The 24,237-nt window shown below is 48.5% G+C and overlaps 1 protein-coding gene across 7 annotated transcripts; it reads right to left on the bottom strand.

Moving 5' to 3' along the window:
- Positions 1-512: 512 nt before the first annotated feature.
- On the bottom strand, positions 513-23,586 carry magixa (MAGI family member, X-linked a). Of its 7 annotated transcripts, XM_044135776.1 has the most exons (21): positions 19,824-20,619; positions 17,619-17,670; positions 17,194-17,545; positions 16,335-16,454; positions 15,558-15,731; positions 15,314-15,488; positions 14,454-14,524; positions 13,280-13,447; positions 12,899-13,065; positions 12,609-12,699; positions 12,271-12,442; positions 11,129-11,705; positions 10,779-10,845; positions 10,519-10,701; positions 10,177-10,428; positions 6,768-6,956; positions 4,176-4,246; positions 3,731-3,877; positions 3,512-3,650; positions 1,893-1,980; positions 513-1,728 (listed from the first exon to the last, which is right to left on the bottom strand). In XM_044135776.1, the coding sequence occupies exons 1-21, from the start codon at positions 20,000-20,002 to the stop codon at positions 1,722-1,724; spliced, it is 3,441 nt and encodes a 1,146-aa protein (XP_043991711.1). In that variant the 5' UTR covers positions 20,003-20,619; the 3' UTR covers positions 513-1,721. The 7 variants fall into 7 exon arrangements, with proteins under 7 accessions (XP_043991711.1, XP_043991461.1, XP_043991542.1 ...); XM_044135526.1 differs by lacking the exons at positions 1,893-1,980; positions 19,824-20,619 and adding an exon at positions 22,619-23,586; XM_044135607.1 differs by lacking the exons at positions 1,893-1,980; positions 19,824-20,619 and adding an exon at positions 23,030-23,585.
- Positions 23,587-24,237: the final 651 nt, after the last annotated feature.

Below are 24,237 nucleotides of genomic sequence, written 5' to 3'. Positions count from 1 at the left end.
GGACCCACCGGGGGTCCACCAGGGGCCCATCAGGGACCCATCAGGGGTTCATCAGGGGTCCATCCCTCTGCTGGTGGTTCTGTGATCCTGATCAAATTAAAGCAGAAACAGATTTTTCCTGTTCTGTCAGGTTAGATTTACAATTCATGTAAATAAGTTAAGGGGCATTAGTTATTTGTTCACACTATGTCAAACTCGAGGCCTGCGGCCCAAATTTGGCCCGCTATAATTATTTCTGTGGCCCTCTGGACTCCAAATTTTGAGTTGTGTGTAGAAATGTTATAAATCAAAGCAGTTTCAGATTACATCAACAATCAAAAGATGCTGAATATCATCAAATTTTAAAGAGATTGAAAGCTAATGTGTTAGCTGGTAGCTTTACCTTTACATTCTGCTGCTGCTGGCCCTTTAAAGACGGCGTTGCCATGGTAGCAGACCGTTCAGAGTGATCTTTAAAGCTACAGTCACTGATCAGCATCAGGATTTAACCGTTTAATGACAGACACATTGAGGAATGTTCCCTTGGACTTTATTTGATAGAAAAGTTGTGTGTGTGTGTGTGAGTGGGCATGGCCAGTGGGCATCATGGAGGAGCATGGCGGACAGACGACAGGAAACAAACGAGGCACTTGTTCTGATCCGGAGCTGCAGGTCATCCTGTCGCTACGGTTGGTATGGTGACACTGAAGAACAGCTGGACCTGACATCAGTGTGTGTGTGTGTGTGTGTGTGTGTGTGTGGTTATGGCTCTGTTAAATCATCAGTTTCTCTTTTTACAAGCAAGCAGATTCTTTTCATCTCTAATCATATCAATAATATATCAGATATCAATAATCATGTCAGGATCATTTACACGTTACAAAAATAAAAAATCATTCCGGTTGTATTCACATGCTGACATACGGCCACAAGGGGGCGTCACCGTTTGCATACAGAGTGGAGGGACTTCAACCAAACATGCAGCAGGCCCAGTTGCCACGGTAACCACAGTACGAGGTGGAAACGTGTAGTCAGACTATTGAGAATGAGGCATGATGGGTAATTAGGTGTGGTTCCATCAGCAGTAGGCGGGGCTTCTCTCAGCGGCCAATCACAGAAGCCCTTATGAAGCATAAACATCACTGCTGGCCAATCAGAGAGAAAGCCCGTCTGCTAAGTCCCGCCCACTGCACCTACAGCCAATCAGAACCTGAGTCAGCCGCTGTGGGCTTGGCTTCAGCCAAAGATCCCGCCCACTCCCCGGCTCCCTCCTCCAATCAGATTGCTCCAAAGGGGCCATGCTGGCTGCTGATTGGCTGAACTCAATGAAGTTGGCTGGTGATTGGCTGTCAGACGGAGGCCCGTCATCGCTCATGGGCATGAGGAAGGAGAACGCCGCCTGCGGAGGTGCTTTGGAGCTCCCATGATGCGTTGCGTGGCTCATGGTGTGGCTCCGCCCCCTCAGCGCCTCCTCTGGCTGCGGGGAGTCACGAGGGAAGCTCCTCCTCCTCCCCTCTCTCACCGCCTGATTCTTCATCTCCTCCTCTTCTTCCCTTCTCCACCTCATCTTCCTCCTCTCCTCCTCAGCCTCCTCCACCAGGTCCAGGTCCAGGTCAGGAGCTCCTGCAACTCCGGCCCTCCCCCCCCCACCATTTCCTCTCCTCCGCTGGCTGAGGGAAGCGGTTGCCATGGTAACGGACTCCTGCTCCTGTGAGGAGGGAAAGGAGGTGGGGGCTCCTTCCTCAGGGCCTGATGGAGCAAACAGAACAACTTTCAGAACCAAAACCAGCTTGACCAAAAACATGTGACCTGATCACATGACTGAGGCTGGACTCCATGATGATGATGATGATGATGATGCTGAGGAAGAGATGGAAGGATGAAGACAGGAAGGAGGAAGCAGAGCTACAAACCGCGAGTTCTCGGTTCTTCCAATCACGTAGAAACAGGGCTCGCCCTGCCTGGAGTTGGTCATACAGAGAGAGAGGCTGGAGAGCTCCACTGAGGGCGAGGAAGAGGAGGAGAATAATACTGTTAGCTCAGGATCAGGAACTAACAGGCTAATGACCCGGTTAAACATGAGCTAACAGGCTAATCACCCAGTTAAACATGAGCTAATGTAACGGTCGTAGAAAGAATCACACCGGAATCACTCTGGAATCAGCTCTGCGTTGTTTTATTCCTGTTTAAAACAAGGATACTGTCAGCACAGTTCTTGGGCTCTGGCTTTCCCACGCACACCTCTCCCCAGCGCAACTTGGCGCGAACTGAAGAGGGCAGGCTAATGACCCGGTTAAACATGAGCCAACAGGCTAATGACCCGGTTAAACATGAGCTAACAGGCTAATAACCAAGTTAAACATGAGCTAACAGGCTAATGACCCGGTTAAACATGAGCCAACAGGCTAATAACCAAGTTAAACATGAGCCAACAGGCTAATGACCCGGTTAAACATGAGCCAACAGGCTAATGACCCGGTTAAACATGAGCCAACAGGCTAATGACCCGGTTAAACATGAGCCAACAGGCTAATGACCCGGTTAAACATGAGCCAACAGGCTAATAACCAAGTTAAACATGAGCCAACAGGCTAATGACCCGGTTAAACATGAGCTAACAGGCTAATGACCCGGTTAAACATGAGCCAACAGGCTAATAACCAAGTTAAACATGAGCCAACAGGCTAATGACCCGGTTAAACATGAGCCAACAGGCTAATGACCCGGTTAAACATGAGCCAACAGGCTAATGACCCGGTTAAACATGAGCCAACAGGCTAATAACCAAGTTAAACATGAGCCAACAGGCTAATGACCCGGTTAAACATGAGCCAACAGGCTAATGACCCGGTTAAACATGAGCCAACAGGCTAATGACCCGGTTAAACATGAGCCAACAGGCTAATAACCAAGTTAAACATGAGCCAACAGGCTAATGACCCGGTTAAACATGAGCTAACAGGCTAATGACCCGGTTAAACATGAGCCAACAGGCTAATGACCCGGTTAAACATGAGCCAACAGGCTAATGACCCGGTTAAACATGAGCCAACAGGCTAATGACCCGGTTAAACATGAGCTAACAGGGTAATGACCAAGTTAAACATGAGCCAACAGGCTAATGACCCAGTTAAACATGAGCTAACAGGCTAATGTAAACTGTAGTCATAAAAACATAGAAGCCATTAGATCATTTGATCCTGAATGGGTAAAACTCAGAGATACTTGATTCCTGGTTCTGATTCTGTTCAACACAAGCATGTCTGCAGTATCTAGACAAGAACCAAGTGAATCAGAACCACTGAACACAGATAGACGGGTCCCAGAAGAGGAGGAAGCTGCAATTTCTCCTCTTCCTCTTCCTGACTGGATCCAACAGATTTACACAGAACATCCAGTAAACACCAGAAGAAGATCGTGACATGCCTGCGATCTCCAGAGTGGCCACTAGGTGGCAGCAGACGGTTCTCTGCTGTCTTTCAAGCTGGTGAACAGAACCGAATCCTGTCCGCCTCAGAGTCAGGAGTCTCACCATAATCTGGGACGTATCCGTTGCCTTTCTTCAGAACCAGGTGGATCCGGTTTCCTCCTCTGCGGATCTGCTCCACCGCCTGACTGTGGGTCATTCCCGCCGTGCTGCCGCCGTTGATCTCCACCAGCTGGTCCGACACCTGCAGGACACAGGTACACACACCTGTGTGTTGGAGTGTGTTTGTGTATGCTTTAGTGTGTGTTAGTGTGTGTGTGTTACCTGTATCTTGGCGCTCCTCTGCGCCGGCCCCCCGTCCATCAGCCCCAGGACGTACAGCCCCATGTTGTACTCGCTGCCGCCTCGCAGAGAGAAGCCGAAGCCGGTGGGCCCTCGCTCCAGATCCACGCTGTAGAACCGGGTCTCATCCTGCAACAGAACCAGAAAACGTTCACAGGTCATCAGCTTCTCCTGTCCTGACCTCTGAACTCCTCTCACCTGGCCACGCCCCTCTGCCTATTGGCTCTGCCCACTTTGACAGAACGTCTCTAAATGTGTCAGAGGGGCGGAGCTAAGCATTCAGACATTTTTTCCTGGAAACAGGAAGGAAGGAAGCGACTCACTTCCTGCCAAGCGGATTGGAACAAGTTTCACTCTGAATCCTTGCAGGTCTTACTGAAACATTTTCAGACTGAACTCAGCTGAAAATCAGAGAAATAAATGTGACCTTTGACCTCCCTCTGGGCCCTTTGACCAGCTGTCTGTCCGTGTCGAAGTCGGCGCCGTCGGAGGACGACTCTGTGGAGGAGAAGGAGACTGTTCCAATAATCAATTAACCAATTGATCAATTAAAACAATCTCAACAAATCATCATTTATGTGATTTTATGGTTTTTCCACAGCTGTGATTCAAGTTTTATGAAGGGGTCACACTAGCCACTGTCATTACGGAGCTCTGCCAAAGAAATGATTTAATTTAATGTTTTTACATTGAAGTAATAACATTTCTTTATACTTATTAAAATGATAAAAATGTTTAAAATAAATTGCTTTATGCATAAAACTGTTTTCTATGGTTAAAGTTCAGAACCGGTCAGACGCCTGCAGGATTTTATCGGAGGGCGGCGGCGCCTGCAGGCTGCTCCCTCTTTGCCTACCTTAAGATTTTCTTTGAAATAAAAAAAGAAAAAATAATTTACAAATTTTTTATTATCAAACTCTCTTTATTAACAAAATTATGGGAAAAAAAGATCTAATGTGTCAAAACATCTTTTACGTCTGAGTCTGTGGGGGTCAAAGGTCACCCCAGAGCTTAAATCTTATTGGTCAGTTTGCTTTTGTTTATTTGAATGATCAGAGTTTGAACCTCCTGTAGTTCTAAGAGCCGTTTGGATCCCGGTGGAGCTTTTTACCGGGTCGGTTCTGTTGGGTCGCCGGTTTATGAGCTTCTTTGATGTTTCCTGACCTGCAGAGCTGATGGGTCACCAGTTAACTGACCTCTGCTGCTCTTCCTGAGCGTGGAGCTAAAACTGAGGGTTAAACCATTTAATCTAGTGGAAACGTTCCCAATGAATCAAACATTGTTGCTTCACCTTCTGCTCCTCTGGACTCTGACACCACCTGGACCTGGAATCTACATCCTCCTCTGGACGTGGATCTACTGGGTTTATAGGCTTCACTTCCATGTCTTTATTATTTAACATCGTTTGTGTTAAAATAAAACAAAGTGTGTTCTGCTTTAGTGGTTTAGTTTTACCTTCTGATCTGTCGGACATTTTTATTCAACATCTCCTGGTTTCAACAGGCGACCCGTCAACTGTTCAGTTCATGAAACCACAAAAAAAACTAATAAACCGGCGACCCAACAGAACCGAACACTGTAAAAAACTCAGGATCTTAGAACAACGGGAGATTCAAACTCCACTCATCATTTTTAACTTACAGTAAAAATAAACTGACCAATCAGATTCAGGCTCTGGCTGACCTTTGACCCCCACAGACTCACACTGATGTGCTACATACAAAATGTTTTGGCATAAATAAAATAATAATAACTTTTCTGTTTGTATTTAAAGGAAAATCTCTCAGTGCCTCCAGATGTTCAGCTGCAGCTGCAACAATCCAGACTCTCAGTCACTTTGGACAATTTAGAATCAGACAGAAAATCTCCAACAGGGAATCAAACTCACAACTCTGAACTAAGAACTTCTGATCACATGATAGTAATGAACCAATTATTACTGATAACTATTGTCAGTCGTCCCTAACATTAATATGATCATATATACATATATTAATATTGTTATAAAGGCTGAGACAACAATATTTATGTCTGAATCAAACCAGCAGCCCTTCGTGTTGCTCTGGACCCGGGAAGCAGCTCCCAGTCTCTAAGAGGTCGGTGACCTCTGACCTAGACTCTAGTAACTGACCATTTCTGAACTTGTCATGCTTTTCGACAAACAAAATGATGCTGTTCATCCATATTTAACTGTACAAGAATAATTTATGCATTAAAACGTAGCCATGCATGTCTGCTTTAAGGAACTAGAACTTTCATTGCTCCAGATTTCACTGTTTTTTGTCAAACTCTTCTGGAGTTCAGACACATTTTCTCCTGTTTCTGTCAGCATTCTGCTAGTCTACCTTTCTCTATATCAATATATCAAGTTTAGCAATTCATATATCAAAATGTTCTGCTTCTTTTCCTACTTTATTTCTTTTACTGTTTAAATTTTCACCTTTTTCAATTATTTCAGGTTCTTATGCTTCGTTTTGCTTTTTCTTACATTTCTGCAGCAAACGTTCTGCAGATATGCATTCTCACAGCTGTTTCACTAGGAACAGCATTTTTTCTAGTTTTTTATTATTCTTCTTCTCCTCCATGCTTTGTGCTATTTTCACCATTTGACTTTTACACTATTCAGTTTGTTCTCCTAATGCTGGCTGTATCTCTTGGTTGTCATAACCTTCATACTTTTTATAATATGCAGCTTTTTATTCATTTTTCACCCCATAGAAATGGGGAACAGCTCCATCCTGTGGCAGAATTGAGAATTACAACATAAAATTTCTCAGGTCGGCTTCAAACATTTTCAGCGTTCAGCATTCACACTTTGATTTCATAGCAAATTCACACTTTCTAGTTGTCAAGGGATATTCTCAAATTTCCTGTCAACTTTAAACTCAAAAACACGACGAGCCGCTGGACAGACGACTGCTGACCACTGGACCCAGCAAGCTTTCTGGGGGAAACCTTGAGTTACCATGGCAACCACAGACTGTGTGTGTGTGTGTGTGTGTGTGTGTGTGTGTCGTACTGGGGGCCACGCCCAGCCTCAGCGTGTTCCCGGCCCTCCTCAGGATCTGGGCCAGGTCCCGGTGCTGCAGCGCGGCCACCGGTCTTCCCTCCACCGCCTCCAGCCGGTCACCGGGTCGGATCTGTCCGCTGCGCGCCGCCGGGCTGCCGCGCCGCACCGTGACGAAGCGGTGTGACATCAGGGACGACACTGCGGAGACAGGGGGCGGGGTCAAAGGTCAAAATGAGACACAGCTGTGACAGAGAGCTGCAGATGAATTATTGAGTAGCGTCGAGTTCGCTCAGGTGAACACGCCACGCAGCGCCACAGGAAGTTTCACTACATTGGATCCACGCTGAGGCTCAGAACCGGACCGGGCCGGGCCGCACCAGGACCAGGATCAACTTTTATCCAGCTACATTATGTTAAGCTAAGCTAAATGAAGATAAATGTAGGGAGGCTGAAATAAACTAAAGTGTTAGAAAAACATTAAAAAACAAAGTGCTGCTAACGCTAACTACGCTAAAAGATAAGGTAAGTTAGGAGAGACTACATAAGCAAAGCTAAACTAAATGAATTCACTTGGATCATCTAATCAACTGAGCAAAGCTAAGGCAGGTTTAGCTAATAAGCTACACTAAGCTGTGCTACATTTTAACATGTGCTAAAGCAAAGCTAAGCTAAAGCAGAATAGCCTAAATCCAATCAGGCGAGCTAACAGTTTATTCAATTTGTATTCCAAAAAGAGATGAAGATCCCAGCCGGTCGGTGCTTCGGTCACTAAAACTGTTTCAGGAAACAGTTCAGGTCGGGGTGAAAGTGACTTCCTGTCGACTTTATGAGGAGTGAGGTCAAAGGTCAGGATGAGGAGCAGTTAAGGTCTGGAGGTCTAAGAACCTGAGATGCAGAAATAATTCAGACCAGAAGTTTTAGAAGACAAATCTTTCGCTCTTGACTCGTCTGCCTCTACCGTTTCCATAGGAACGCTCCACAAGCAAAAAAATCACAGGAAAATTTTGTGGAAGAAAGAAATATCCAGACAGCGTGTTCCTCAGGCCAACCTGAAAACTTACGTCACATTAATCAGAACAGAACCATCAATAAAACATCCATCAGAACCAGAACCATCAGAACCCAGTGGCCCTTCAGGGGTCCGCGACCCCCACTTTGAGAACACTGGCCTGCTGCAGCAGCGAATCTGACCAGCAGATGGAGCCTGAAGGTCTAGACCGGATTCTGAGCATCGGACAGAACCCAGCAGAACCTCCTTGAGGGCCAGTCAGCCGGTTCTGCCTGAGGGAGGAAACAGGAAGTCCGAGATGAAGCAACGCGACGTTTCTGTTCTGCAGCAGCTGAACACACACACACAAACACACACACAGACGTACACCCATGTACACACACACACACACACACACACACACACACACACACACACACACAGACGTACACCCATGTACACACACACACACACACACACACACACAAACACACACACAGACGTACACACACACACACACACACACACACACACACACACACACACACACACAGACGTACACACACACACACACTCCAGCTTCAGGGAGGTGAAAATATTTCAGGAATTTCTGATAAAGGCTGAGGAAGAGGAGCAGTAGGAGGATGAAGGCCCAGCTGGGTTCCTCTGGCCCGGTTCTGTGGTTCTGAGATGAACGGAGAAACCGGATCAGTGTTCTACCAGGATGGCTCCAGAACTTCATCAGAACCCAGGTAAGGGGTGTATGAATACTTATGAGCCGGTCTGGAAATAAATCACTGCATCAGTCTGATGAAGAGTCATCATCATCCTCGCCAGACGAGGCGAAGAACAAAAAGAAAACTGATGACATCACAATGCGGCCGGGGTCAAAGGTCAGAACTGAAACGTGACGCGTTAGCAGCAATTAATTCATCAACATTTCAAATTTTAACGTAACTTTTATTTTTGTACATCCAAAGGTTCCGGCTGGAACCTTTTTATTCACGTGTTTCTGGTACGACTGTAAATCTGACGCTAGCAGCTACAACGCTAGCAGCTACAATGCTAGCAGCTACAACGCTAGCAGCTACAACGCTAGCAGCTACAACGCTAGCAGCTACAACGCTAGCAGCTACAACGCTAGCAGCGTCGGAGCCGTTTCTCAGTTCATTTCTGCTTTAAATGATCTGATGCTGGAAAAGAAGAAGAAAGCTGTTAGCCTATCACAATGGTTCCCAAAGCGTGGGGCGCGCCCCCCAGAGGGGCGCAGTGTCATTACAGGGGGGCAGGAAGCTGTATAGACGAAAAAAACAAACAAACAAAACAAACAAAATGTGTGTAAAAGTTTCTGTCGGGTTGAACCATGTGTGACCAGTTGATGTTTTTTCTTTTTCCAGAAAATCTTTGGACTATCAGAAGCTATGCGACCCTAAAATAGCATCTCAATGCTAACATGTGGCAGCTAATGCTAATGTTAGCACAGTCCATATTTCTGTGGAAACAATCAGAAAAACTCAGAACAGATTAATAACTATAAACATCTTTCTTGTTCACCTCATTTATTCAATAGTTTGGATAAAAATGTGATAAATGAATTACAGACTCTCAGATTAACTCCAATAAATCTGTTAATCTGCCCTCCAGTTCTGTATAACCCGTCCTGCAGGACCAACCTGGTGGATGTCTCACTACAGCTGAAAGTTAGAGCCCAGCAGAACCAATCAGAACCACTCTGCAGCTGATCCAAAGTCTGACCGCTGCCCAGTCCCCCCAGCCCTCCCAGCCCTCCCAGTCGAACTCACGCCTGGTGTCCCTGATGGTTCTCAGTGCTGACTGGATCCGGTCCAACATGGTCCAAAGTCCAGAGTCAGAATCGCAGCAGCGAGGCGTCCAGCCTGTCGCTGTGGCTCCAGCGGTGGGCGAGTCACAGCAGAGAGAGAGAAGGGGGCGGAGCCTCGGCGGAGGGGGCGGAGCTCTGATCGTTGTGTCTGTGATGCATTCAGGTGCTGATCTCAGCGTGGGACGGCTCACCGATCAGCCGTTTGGACCGGTTCTGCTGATCCTGTGGTGACGCCGCCCCCTGCTGGCTGAGGCCAGATCCTACATGGTCCTGATGACAGGCGGTACCAACTGGACCAGACCGGGCTTATTGAGTCTTTCTCCAAGAACTGTCCGAATCCCAAGCCAACTGAATTTTAAAGGACCAGAACCAGAACAGAACCAGAACAGAACCAGAACAGAACCAGACGGCTTTGCTGGTTTGTTTGATTTTAATCCAGCCTTTTTTCTATTTATTTTGTTTTAGTTGTAGATTTTATTTTGTTTCTCTCCAACCTCCAGAGAAAGCAGGCATTTGTGAAAGTTTTGAACAGGACCAGATTCGGTCCAGTTCCAGAACTAGCTGATGACATCAGCAATGACATCACTCACCTCCGCTCACTTCCTGGGAGGCGATGACGAACCCGAAGCCTTCGCCCGGCCGCCTCCTCAGCTCCACATCCACCATCTTGACTCCGCCTCTTCCGTCTTTGGCTCCTCCACCTCGGATAGGACCGCCACCGTCCTCCACGCCCTGAAGGTCACGGGGCTCCAAGGTCAATGTCACGGGAACCGAGTCCAGGAAGCTGGTGCTCTGGATGAGGGAGGAGACAGGCGGGCTGATGGCAGCCTGAGCAGGAGAACCTGAGGAGGAAAAGGAGTAGCAGTGAGGAATCGAGGAATCAATCAGTCAATCTCTCTCTCTCTAGCAGCAGCAAGTGGGGGAGGGGCTACCTTCTTGGGTCCCTGCAGGCACCTCCAGGCCCAAACCGGCCTGGCTGAGAGGAGGCACTCCACCCAGGGGGGAATCAGAGGACGGCAGGTCAGCGGAGGAGGAAGAGGAGAGCGTGGTCAGGACGTGAGGGGAGGAGAGAGGCTTGTAGAGGTTAGGGGTCACAAGAGGAGAGATGATGGGACCTGGAGGACAGAGACATCTAACTGGTTTAACTGGTGTTCCAGGATGAGTCAGACCTTGAATGATCTGATCATCCTACCTCCTCCTCGGTGCACAAGTAGCACCACCTCCCCCTGCTTGGTGTGTTCCTGCAGGACTCTCTGCACCTGCAGACAAAACATGGCCGCTAATGTCACTGCTAATATCACTGCTAACATGGCTGCTAATAACATTGCTAATATCACTGCTAATATATCTGCTAATATATCTGCTAACATGGCTGCTAACTGGATGTCTTTGTAACTTTCGTTCCCTTTTGGACTCTTCCACAGCTCTCCTCGTCTTCAGCTGCTCTTCAGAACCTGGAGCTTCAGGAATCTGAATTATTTTATGAATCTCAGGTTTGGGTCTGTGCGACCTTAACTGCTGGCCACTGTGTCGATGTCTCACCTGAGTGAAGCTGAGGCTCTGCACGTCGGCTCCATTGATCTTCATCACCACGTCTCCGGCCTGCAGCGAGGGACACTGCCTCCGGTCCCAAACCCGCCTCACCACCGCCTGCTGGCCTCCCTGACCTCCTGCCGTTACGCTGAACCCCAAGCCACCGCTCTCGCTGTGACCCAGAGCCACTGGGACCAGTTCACCTCGAAGCGCTGACCCTGGCGACCCCAGAGGCTGCACCGGACCCGCGGGCCCCCTGGAGGACGACGGGGTCAGCGCATGGTTCGCCGGACAGCCGTTGAAGCCGCAGGGGGGAACGTCTCTGGGCGGCGGCGCAGCGAGGGAAGTCTGAGGCATCTGTTGGCGCTGGGCAGGAGCAGAAAGAGGAGCGGAGGAGGAGTCCTGGGGAAGACCCACATCAATCTGGGTGAGGGGCAGCTTGGACAACACGTGGGAGGACGAGGAGACGTTGGGGAGAGTGGATGTGGACAGGTCGCTCTCTGAAGACTTGGAGCTCTGGTGCAGGAGGAGTGAGGAAGAGGAGAGGGCGGGGAGAGTGCTGCTGCTGTAGCGAATCAGAGAAGACCTGTGAGGAAGAGTAGGAGGAGCAAGAAGAACGGAGAGAACAAACAAAGTCAACGTTGTTAAAACCAGTTTATTATCAGCTGAACACCAGAGAGAAACTTATATGGAAGCTACACATGGAAGTTAGCAGTAATTTATCAAAACTACTAATGTCAAGGCTGCTAATGCTACATAAGACTTATGCTAGCACTGTTGGTGCTTCTGTTTTAGGATTGCTAACCCAGAGAAAACTAAACGTTGCTTATAGTAAACAAGGCGGAGATGCTAAACACTATTTGTGCTATTAATGCTAAAACTAGCATTGGCATATTGCTAACACCTGAAACTGCTAATAGCATGACTGCTAAAGTTGCTAACGCAAACGCTTGACATTGTCACATTAAATTGTTAAAGCTAACATTGCACAAACATTTACAAATATCAATGCTGCTAATACTAACATAGCTAATACTGCTATCATTAAACACTATCATTAGTGTTAATGCTAACAAAGCTAATAACAGCACCAAAAACATATGACACTGCTATTTTCTAGTACAGCTACCAATGCTAACGCTTGCTCTGACCTCCGAGTTCCACTGTTTGATTGACCGCCATCAGAGTCGCTGTGACTGGGTGGAGTCCTGTCTGCGGAGGGAGGGGGGACCTGCGACGCCTCCGAGGACGTGGGGGTGGGAGGTCCAGCCAGGCCATTGGTCATTGGCTGAGTGGCGTAAGAGGGCGGGGTTTGTGCTGGACCTGGAGACAACGACAGCTTTTCAGAACTCACCGCTCTGAACACGAACATACACAGATCCTCCCAACATCATCCTCATGTTTTTATCCCAGTTGAGCTGTTAGATCAGTTCTTCAGAAGAACCAGAACTGAGCTGGGGTTGGTGACGTCTGGAGCAACGGCTCTGACCTGCCGTGCTGCCGTTGGCGTCCAGTGTCCGGCTGAAGGTGAGCTGCGTCAGGCCTCTGCTCTGGCTGGAGGAATCGCTGGGAGTCTGAGGCTGCATAGCAGAAAAAACATTACAGTGCAGAAACCAAACAGACCCTGAACACACCATACTACATGGTGTCTTCATGATGCATTCAGGAACTGATTATTGTTTATAAATGATAAATTAAACATAAATAATGAGTGATTTTGCTGCAGATGAATCGTTGAGGTCTTTGGTGTGCAAGCAACGCGGGTTGCGGCAATACCACCTCCAGGTTCTGTTTGGGACAGCCGTCCGGGTTGTAGAGCATGGGGTATCCTCTCCTCAGAACCACATCCACGCTCTGACCCATCGGCACCGCCTTCAGCATCTCCACCACCTCCTTGTGGGAGCGGCCCAGCACACAGCAGTCATTGATGTAGACCAAGATGTCCGCTGCAGAACCACCACACACAAACAGGTCAGTTCAGTGGTAGACATTCTTATTGGTTCTGACTAGACCTTCCTAAACAAAAGCTTAATTAATCGACCCTGAACCTGCTGCAGGTTTCCTGTTAACACAACTGGATGCTGCAAGTTGTGGCTGGGCAGAATCTCTGTCTCTGAAACCAGACTGGCTTCCTGTCCTTGCACCTGGTCACAAAATTACCTGTACTAAGAGTGGGCGGTCCTCCAGGTGTGACACTGTACACCTGCAGAAACTCCTGAGGGCGACTTCCTCCAACGATGTTGAAGCCAAAACCTCGAGGACCTTTGGAGAGCCGGGTGTGGATGGAGTACCCTCTCAAAAGGCTCGGCTGGTCCGTGAACTCTGGAACTGTCAGTAACAGGAAGTTTAGCTCCAGACAGGAAGCTTAGCTACAGACAGGAAGCTTAGCTACAGACAGGAAGCTTAGCTACAGACAGGAAGTTTAGCTCCAGACAGGAAGCTTAGCTACAGACAGGAAGTTTAGCTACAGACAGGAAGCTTAGCTACAGACAGGAAGCTTAGCTCCAGACAGGAAGCTTAGCTACAGACAGGAAGCTTAGCTACAGACAGGAAGTTTAGCTCCAGACAGGAAGCTTAGCTACAGACAGGAAGCTTAGCTCCAGACAGGAAGCTTAGCTACAGACAGGAAGCTTAGCTACAGACAGGAAGTTTAGCTACAGACAGGAAGTTTAGCTACAGACAGGAAGCTTAGCTACAGACAGGAAGTTTAGCTCCAGACAGGAGGTTTAGCTACAGACAGGAACTTTAGCTCCAGACAGGAAGCTTAGCTCCAGACAGGAAGCTTAGCTCCAGACAGGAAGCTTAGCTACAGACAGGAAGTTTAGCTCCAGACAGGAAGCTTAGCTACAGACAGGAAGCTTAGCTACAGACAGGAAGTTTAGCTCCAGACAGGAATCTTAGCTACAGACAGGAAGTTTAGCTACAGACAGGAAGCTTAGCTACAGACAGGAAGCTTAGCTACAGACAGGAAGCTTAGCTACAGACAGGAAGTTTAGCTACAGACAGGAAGATTAGCTACAGACAGGAAGCTTAGCTACAGACAGGAAGTTTAGCTACAGACAGGAAGTTTAGCTACAGACAGGAAGCTTAGCTACAGAGAGGAAGTTTAGCTCCAGACAGGAAGCTTAGCTACAGACAGGAAGTTTAGCTACAGACAGGAAGCTTAGCTCCAGACAGGAAGTTTAGCTCCAGACAGGAAGCTTAGCTACAGACAGGAAGTTTAGCTACAGACAGGAAGCTTAGCTTCAAGCTACTAGTTTGTATCAAGTGGATATTTATAGCAGAGCCTTAATGCTCCACATGCTGAATGAAAAATAAAAATGGTGATGGCTACGTTCTGTGGCGGACGTCGACTCTTTGCTCTGCGTTCGAGGATCCACCCAACTGGTCGTCTTTGAGATGTGACTGAAAAACAGAAAAACATCTTCATCATCTATGACATCATCAGCAGTGTCATCTTCATCATGTTTGATGGTAAACCTGTAATCCAGATCTGAATGTGAGGAAATGGATCTTAGCATCTTGACGGTTCCCTGGGCAGCGCGGCACTGAGAAGGCTACTGGTCTGATTGCTGGTCTGTTTACTGGTCTGAATAGTGCTTACTGGGATCAGTGGTGTGGACCTTCTGCCATCACAGCACCCCTTTGCTTTTCTCCATATTAAACCTTCTGGGAACAGGCTTCAGTGGCGCCCCCATGTGGTTGAAATCTTCACTTTGAAAGCGCAGCCTGAATTCCCATGAAGTCGTTTTGTTATCGGCTCGTTGCTGTGAGCTACAGGACGGTGTCGTGTGCTTCTGCATGTGCAGTAGACATGGCCATATGGGCAACTACCCAGGGCGGCATTGATTTGTGGGGCGCACACGATCAGCTGATTAACTGTAGATGCTAACGGTCATTGGCGTCAGCTTCAACTGCTTTAATCTGGATGTGGTTTCTGCTTTCTCTCTTTAAATGTTTTGGGGTTTTGGAGAAACATCTAAAACAAGGTGGCGCTGCAGCAACAAAACTAGCTCAAATGTCTAACTGGTTTCTACTGGTTTCTACTAGTGACTGGGGTTGTTGCCCCCGTCTGGCTGAGGAACAGTTGTGTGTGGCCCGGCCCGCATCCAGGTCCAGCAGCCGCCATGTTGGCTCCAGTACTGAACCAGACTCGGTTCAGGTCATTGGTTTGATTATTGATTGGTTTCTTACTTGATGTAGTATGGCTCTCCTGAGTCGCTGTAGGCCAGTTCCCAGTTCTCAGGAAGTGGAGCTCTTCCTCCTCCTCCTTTTCCTCTTCCTCTGGTTCCGTTCTCCATTCCCTCCCGACTCCCGACTGTCGAGTCCCATGATTGGTTGAGAGGCAGCGCTGTGGGCGGGGCCGAGCCTGCAGAGAGCGGCTCGGTTACGACCTGACCTGGCCTACGGCAGTGGGCGGAGCTTGGCGGTGCCCTACCTGACGGCGCGCTGTCATCCTCGCTGTTGTCTCCTTCCTCCACGGCTTTCTCCAGGTTGCTCAGAGACTTGCTCCGGGTCCGGAAGTTCCTCAGCAGGTTGCGGTGTTCCTGGTACGTGATCGGAGGGCTCTCTGGTCCGATGTGGACGGGGCGGGGCGTTCCGTAGTAGTTCCCTGTGATTGGACGAAAACAAGGCGGGGTCAGCGTCTGGCTCCACTATGTTATGTCATCGTTCTGTTTCTGACGCGTTTTATTAGTAGAAGAAAGAAGTCGTTCCTCTCCACTGTCGCCTCATGCTTGTTCAAGAGGAAAGATTCCTGCTGAGTCAGCGACTCAGTGAAAGTGGCTAGCTCCTTAGCTTCCACTTAATCCTAATCTTAATCTAATCTGCTCCGCCTGGTCAGAGGCTGATTGAGGAGGACAGGTCAGAGGTCAGAATGTGACTGAACTGAAGTCAGGGTTGCAGTGACAGTAACTGGATCTGAATGGTTCTGAAATCTGAACTGAACCTGCCGGGTCAGAAGGTCATCCTTCTAGTCCTGAGGGTTGGGAACACTGGGATGTTCACAGCGCCCCCTAACTGATTCTAAGGTGTGTGATTTGTGTGTTGGGCTCTGTCAGGTTTCTGTTCTGTAGGTTTCCAGGATTAGAGACTAAATCTTCTTATTGTTTTGGTTCGCAGAAAGAATGAAATCAGCTGCAGCAGTGCTACATGCTACCTGCCTTCTTAAAGGGCCGGTACAACGGTTTCCCTCCCCTGTGGTTGGTGTCCTTACCTTTGAACTTGCCACTCTCCAGCAGAGCTCCAGACTCCTCCAGAGAGAAGAACTCCTCAATGGACACAAAGTTGTAGTCCACACCTGAGATCTCACCGTCCCGCGGCTGCCGGGTCGTACCTGCTCACAGGACGCCGGGAGGTCATCAGTGAGATAGACGCTCAGCTGTTGTCATGGTGAAAACAGTCACTGACAGATGTTCTCTGAGTTCAAAGAACTTTTATCTGAAAGAGGTCTCACTCTGTCTGATTTTTATGAAATCTTTATAATCTTAGCAGCTCACATTCTATGACTTAAGATTAAATGTAAGTTCCATCAGTACAGAATCTAAGAGTGTCCAGGTGTGTGTTTAGTGTGCGTCCAGGTGTGTGTTTAGTGTTTGTCCAGGTGTGCGTTTAGTGTTTGTCCAGGTGTGTGTTTAGTGTGCGTCCAGGTGTGCGTTTAGTGTTTGTCCAGGTGTGCGTTTAGTGTTTGTCCAGGTGTGCGTTTAGTGTGCGTCCAGGTGTGCGTTTAGTGTGCGTCCAGGTGTGTGTTTAGTGTTCGTCCAGGTGTGTGTTTAGTGTGCGTCCAGGTGTGCGTCCAGGTGTGCGTTTAGTGTGCGTCCAGGTGTGCGTTTAGTGTGCGTCCAGGTGTGCGTCCAGGTGTGCGTTTAGTGTTTGTCCAGGTGTGCGTTTAGTGTGCGTCCAGGTATGTGTTTAGTGTGCGTCCAGGTGTGTGTTTAGTGTGCGTCCAGGTGTGCGTTTAGTGTGCGTCCAGGTGTGTGTTTAGTGTTTGTCCAGGTGTGCGTTTAGTGTGCGTCCAGGTGTGTGTTTAGTGTGCGTCCAGGTATGTGTATAGTGTTTGTCCAGGTGCGTCTTACACGGCACAGCGCGCAGGTACAAGTTCTCCCTGATGAGCTGCTGCAGCTGACTGTCCATGGAGCCCGGAGTGAAACACTTGCTGAGGTACAACCTGAGGTCACCTGGGAATACAGTCTTGATTCTGATTGGATGAGGACAGGTGTTCAGGACTCCTCGGACATCGCCCAGCGTCATCCCCAACACTGGCGTCCCCCCGATCTCCAGGATGATGTCACCCACTGTGGCCCCACCCCCAGGGGCGGCGGTGACAAAGGGAAACTCCCCATAATCAGCTCCGCCTCCGATGGCCAGACCCAGCTCTCCGGACCCGGACCCGGCGCCGGCGCCCAGCGGAACGAAGCTCTCCTGGACCTGCACACAGGAAACCGGAGCTCAGGCACAGAAAGTCCAGCGGCTGAGCCCGGAGTCAAAGGTCAGGCTGTACCTTGGAGCGCCAGTGGAGCTTCTTCACCGTGGCTTTAGACATGGCCACTGAGCTGCGGACAGAGGGAACAGCTGGTTACTGAGCATGCTCAGTACAGACCTTCAGCATGGCAGTCAGGCTAGACCCAACGATCTGAGAGAGAACTGTTCGGATCAGAGAAGTTCCTCACTCAGAACCCGTCCAGTCTGAATCATATTTAAAGCTGCTGACCTTTGACCCCTCCATCAGTCTACAGTTTGCAGATCATTAACAGACAGGACAAAAGGGAACCGGTTGTCCAGGTTTCCACTGATCCAACAGAACCGACCCAGTTGGAAACCAGTCCATGTTGTTGCAGAACCATGGAAAAACCCACAGGCTGATGAACAGAACCAGAACCTGAAGCTGCAGAACATTTGGTAAAAGGCAGTAAGTCAGCACCTGTCTGCCTAGCAGGTGGTTCTGGTTCTGCTCAGTCTGCAGTTCCCAGGTCTTCAGCATGCTGCAGTAAATCAGCTTCTCTGTTAGCGCAGCAGCTAACTGAATGTTTCACTGAAACCTTTCAGAGGCAGCTACCAGAACCCGACTGGGCCCAGATGTTCCATTGATTTAACTCCGCTAGCACTAAATTGTAAACACATATTTAGGAAAAGCTAATGCTAACCCGCTAAACTCATAAATTAGCAAAAGTTTATGCTAAACTACTAAGCCATTGGTTAGCATTAGTAATAATAATAATGCGTTTTATTTGCCAGCGCCTTTCAAACCCCCAGAACCTTTTACAACATTAAAAACACAAATTAAACAGTAAAAATGGCTGCAAGACACAAAACCTCTAAATAACGGCAGTTAAAGTGAGAAGGAAGCTTCGAGCTTTGAGTCGACGTTCCGGGTGTCAGGAGGAGCAGCGTTCCTTTTCCCCACGCTGCTGAGACGGACCAGAGGCTCTGAGGATGAGGAAGAGGAAGAACGAAGGTGAAGGGCAGGCGATGAGCAGCAGGTCAGACCGATGAGGGCAAAGGTTAGGAAGTTGTAGTAAAATGCAGTGATGTGGTGAAATGAGGCCGTTTTGGTGGCGATGAGAGCAGCAGAGACTGGAACCAGTAGAAGTTTACAGATCGATTTATGAAGCAGGAGGGAATTATGGGAGAAATGACCAGAACATGGAGGCAGAGAGCAGAGAGAGGAAATATTACAGAGGTGGAAATTATTGTTAATATGAGAGAAAAGAGACAGTATTGTTGAGAAAGACGTGTTCAACCTGAGGCCTGCAGAGACCAGAGAACCGTCCGTGATGACGGAAAAGTTGTTGACTTTAGATAGCGTAAATTTAGTGCCAATGAGTAGAAACTTGTTTTTTTTGTTTCTTTAATTTGAAGAAGTTTGATGCAAACCAGGATTTTAATTAATCTAAACAGGAAGTGAGAAAGTAAGACTCTGTGCAGCGGATAAAAAGAGCTGAGTGTCATCTGCAAAACAGTGGAAGTGGATGTTGCATTTCTGGAAGATATTGCCAAGGGGGAGAAGGCAGATAATGAAAAGAAGAAGTCCCAGGACAGAGCCCTGGGGAACACCTGACACCACAGAGGGTAGAGGGGATGTAAATGATTAAAGGTGGATGAACTGAGTGTGACCAGAGAGGGGCGTGTATCTTTACTGTTCCTAAAGGAAACGAACCAGGCTGTCTTTGTTAATGAAACACACAGTGAAATATTAAAGGATAAGAAAAACAGAGTTCATCAGCCTGACAGTTAACAGGGAAAATACAGAACAACAAATCAAGTCCAAAGTATTTCCTTTAAAATAAGTGGAAAAATTGACCAACTGTCTGAAACCAGAATTATCCAGGCAGGACAACAAAATCATTGGCAAGTGGGAGGTTGGGTTGTCAATATGAATATTAAAATCTCCTAATAAAATAATATTAGGGGGAAAAGCAACACATGGGTAAGGAAGGCAGAGAAGTCCTTTTAAAAGTCCTTGTGATGATTAGGAGGGCGATAAACTGGAGCAAAGATGGTAGGAGTTGGTCCAGAGTGTTTACAGCAGTTAACTTCAGGCACACGTAGGACTTTCCAGTTCTGGCCCTGAATTATTGCGAGAACAGAGGAAGTGAAGCTTACGGTCAGTGAGGAGATCCTGGATCAGAATCTCTTTGCTCAACATCTGTTCTCTCAAGAACAGACTGAAGTTGAGGAAGGTGAAGTCGGAAGGGGGTTAGCTGACCTGGCTAGGCTAGCTAGCATGTTGCGATCTGCGGTCCGGGTAGCTTTCCTGGCAGGTCGCCGGTTGTTGGTCCAGATGGAATGGATGGGTTTTGACCCGTTGAGCTGGAAAATCCATCCAGACCCACGGTGGACGAACTTCTGGCGGAGGAAGAAAGTAACGTCTGGATGGAGGCGCATCACCGCCAGATGATTGAGCAGGTACCAACGGAGTCAAAGAACCTCGGTGGACGAGTATTGTAGGATACCTGACACGAGTTCAATGAGGAGAGCCAGAAGGGTCCATAGGAACAAAATCCAGATCTAAAAATGATTGACCCACATCCCAGAGCGAAAAATATGAGACCAATTGGTGCCGACAGGTAGCCAGTACATAGAGTCCACAGCTCACCACCGACAGGTAGCCAGTATGAGACACACAGTGCAAAGAAGAAACAGAAACGGTTGGCAATCGCAAAACAATAAAAAAGAGGAAAAACGACAAAAGTATGCCATCGAGCAGCGGCGCAAAAACACGCCAGCCGGAAGCAGCCAATGAAACACAGCATAGCAGAAGCTAATGCTAACCAAAGCTGGTCTGAGACTCACTGACGGAAAATTCTGCTGCTTTCTTAAAGTCGTATGAACAGAAAAACTTCTGAGGAGACAAGAAGGCCATCCAAGTCATGAAAATGAAATGAAGATGGCCGCCTGAAAAAGGCAGCCATCTTGAAAAATGTCCATCATTCTGAAAATCAAGTGGCTGATGCGAAATATGGGAAACTTTCAGCCTGAGGGATTAGCATGCTAATGCTAAAGCTGAAAGAGTTTTCCAGTAATTTGCTGCGCTCTGTGTGTGTGTGTGTGTGTGTGTGTGTGTGTGTGTGTGTGTGTGTGTGTGTGAGAGTTTATGGAAGGGGGTTCTCCCCATAAATGGAGGATTAGTTTCGTCTTCCTGAGAGGAACAGAGACGTTTTATTCTGGGAACCTGACAGCATGGACGAGCTTCCTGTTTGGAAGCAAATAGTCGATGTGCGAGCAGCAGATGGTGGAGACCAGCATGAGCCCTTCACACACACACACACACACACACACACACACACACACACACACACACACACACACTACATTAAATATGGATGAACATATGTGAAGAAAGTCAGTGAGGAAACAAGCAGCGGCAGTCACATTCAGCAACGTTCCCAACAGACGGCGCCACAGAGACAGGAAGTGGAATCATCTCACTTCCTGTAATCTGAAGCTCTGAGCTGGAACCGAGACCAGAGCAGAACCGGGTTTAATAGGGTTGGAGGTTCTGTTGCTCTGTTACAGGTATGAGCCAATCAGATGGCAGAGTTTGGTCCTCCAGACTAGTGAGGAAGACTTCCTGGAGGTCAAAGGTCAAACTGGAGAACAGAGAGGATTCAGGAACTCTGACTCTCTCTCTGACCTCTGACCTACTGGGATTTGAACTTATAACCTTATAACCTCAGGTCCCCAGAGAAGTTCTGAAATGGAGAGGCTCCAGAGAGCTGCCAAAGGTCAAAGGTCATAGCAGAACAGCTGAGGATTCAGGTGATTCTGGAGGACAAAGGAGCCCCGACCCGGTACCAGGTGTGCCTAATAAAGTGGCCGTTTCAGTTAGCAAAACGATCCGACCGCAGGAGGAAGAGGAGGAGCAGTGTGTGTGTGTGTGTGTGTGTGTGTGTGTGTGTGCTGCTACCTCTGGAGAAGTCTCCCCTCGGTGTGTGTCGGTGTGTGTCGGTGTGTGTTCGGCCGTCGTGTTGGTTCCTTCTCTTCCTGTTCCACTTTCTCACTCTGTGTCTCTCGCCCAGAGATAAGGAGGTCAAAGGTCACTTTGAGTCTGAGGCAGGATCAGCACAAACTCACTGCCTCTGATTGGCTCATTCATGAACAACTCGTGACTTCACCAGAGGTCAGGGGTCAGGGGTCAGATGGACCTGAGCTGAAGAACCGGATCCAGGAAGGATCTGGAGTTATGGAGCCGTTTGGACCATCAGAACCGGTCCTCCTACAGGAGGTGGTGGTGAGAGCAGGTCCAGTTGGTCCAGTTGGTCCAGTTGGTCGGCGCTGGGACCTCTTCAGCTTAATGGTTCTGTCCAACTCAGTTCTGGTCTGGTTCTTCTGAGGTGCTTTCACAACCAGAACCGACCCGGTATCAGGAACGTTCTGGAGGAGAACCACAGACCCATCGACTTCCCTTGGTACCAGAACCAGACAGAATCCAGACCAGACCAGATCAGAACCACAGAAGGAGCGGTCTCATCCAGAACCAGCAGTAGAACCCGGTCTCCTCCTGGGAGTTGTAGTTCTTTAGATCAGCGATCTGTAGTCCTCCTGACGGCTGTTCGGATCAGAACCACTGGTCCTGTCAGCGAGATGTTTCCATTCCAGAACCCAAACTGACCCGGTTCTGATCAGGCAGCAGAACCTTCATCACTGCAGACGGTTTTGATAATCCGAAAGATTTCTGCTCCACCAGAACCGATCCGGGCCAGGTCAACACACTGGTAACCATGGCAATGACACAAAGGAAAAACCTGCCCGGTCAAGCAGAACCAGAACCAGGTCCAGGAACCTGTTCAAGTTCCTTAAATCCTCAATCTGAACATCTAATCTGGTTTCACTAAAACAGAACAGGAAGTTCTCCTGTTGCTCAATCCCAGTTTAATCCCAGTTTAATCCCAGTCTAGCAGGTGAAAGTCTTGCTGACCAATGAGAGGAGGAAGTGCAGACTCAGCTGATCTATCGGGGATCCGGTCAGGTGATCTTGTTGGATCTGTTGCCATGGGTTACCTGAGCAGGTGTTTGTCACGTGACCGGAGCTCAGGTGAGTTCAGCTGCTGCCTGTGAATCGGGAAGCACCTGAACGCACCACCTCGTCTTCCTCTCATTCATCACCGCAGACAAAGAGGTAATCCAGCTGCCGGACGGACTCCATGGAAACACGCGCACGCGCTTCTCACACTGCTGTCCCTCCACGCCGGCCCGCACGCGCACGCGCACGGCGCCGCTGCTGGAGGAGGTGACCGACCCTCCGCTGCCCCTCAGCCCGGGCTGCGGGCTGCATGTGTCGGATGGAAATCTGCTGACGGAGCCGTTTCCTCGTGCACGAAAACCAGCAGAAAGACGGCAGCGGGCGCGTGCCTGCGCCTCGCGGTGAATAAACAAACAGTAAATAAACAAACAAACAAAGCGGCTCGTTACCTTCATAATGCTGCCGCGTGCGGTCCGGATGCGCGTGCCTCTTCCTCTGCTGCTGCCGCGCGCTGCTGCTGCGGCGTGCATGCGCCAGCGTGCACGCCTGACTGTGCGTAATTGTCCACTGCAGGTAAAAAAAAAATGTCAAGCGTTGAGAGGTGGAAGACCACACACACGCATGCGCGCCTTCTTCTCTGCGTGTGGATGGCTTTTTCCCCCGAAGCGCTCATGCGTGCGCGTGCGCGCGAGCAGCCTGCAGGTACAGCAGCAGCTTTACTACTGACAGATAGTGGCTCCAGGGGGCGGGGCTCCGCGAGACGAGGAGGGGAGGAGGGACCCCAGGGTGACGTCACTGAGACCGGATCAGCTGGAGGAACGGAACCGGAGACCGGATCAGCTGGAGGAACGGAACCGGAGACCGGATCAGCTGGAGGAACATTGTATGGCAAACCGTCAGGAGCAAATATGGTCTGCAGCTGTCCTTGCTGTGATCAGATGTAATAATCCTGCGTAAGAAGACAGAATGCTGCATTTTAAACAAATGTTTGATATGAATAAAGTCACAACTTTGAACCAACCACTTTCACTCTAAATATGACTTTATTGTTTAAAATCTACGCAGCGTATGACTTTAGATAATAAAAGTTTTCATAAAGGACTGCAGTCTGAAAACTCTGGAGCTGAATCATAAATGTTGGTTCAGATGCTTAGAACAGATAAATGTGTGGATGAGACAAATCTTTCTTCAGCTGAACAGAAACAAAACTGAAGTTGTTATTTATGGACCTAAAGAGGAACGTCTAGAGTTATAGATCTAGAGTTATAGATCTAGAGTCATAGATCTAGAGTTATAGATCTAGAGTCAGTGCACAGCTTCAGTTATTACAACTAAAAACCAGCGATCAGGCCAGAAACCTGGGAGTAGTGATGGACTCTGACCTGAACCTTCAGAACCACGTAAAGACAGTCACAAAGACGACCTTCTATCACCTGAAGAACATTTCTAGGATTAAAGGACTAATGTCTCAGCCAGATCTAGAGAAACTCATCCATCGTTTATCTTCAGTCGTATTGATTATTGTAACGGCGTCTTCACAGGCCTGTTCAACAAATCAATCAAACAGCTGCAGCTGATCCAGAATGCTGCTGCTGCAGTTCTGACTAAAACCAGGAAGATAGAGCACATAACACCAGTTTTAAAGTCTCTCCACTGG

The sequence above is a fragment of the Gambusia affinis genome, linkage group LG01 (genome assembly GCF_019740435.1).
Source record: "Gambusia affinis linkage group LG01, SWU_Gaff_1.0, whole genome shotgun sequence".
Lineage (NCBI taxonomy): Eukaryota > Metazoa > Chordata > Actinopteri > Cyprinodontiformes > Poeciliidae > Gambusia > Gambusia affinis.
The sequence above is the reverse complement of the archived record's forward strand: the minus strand, read 5'-3'. Positions and strand labels throughout refer to the sequence as shown.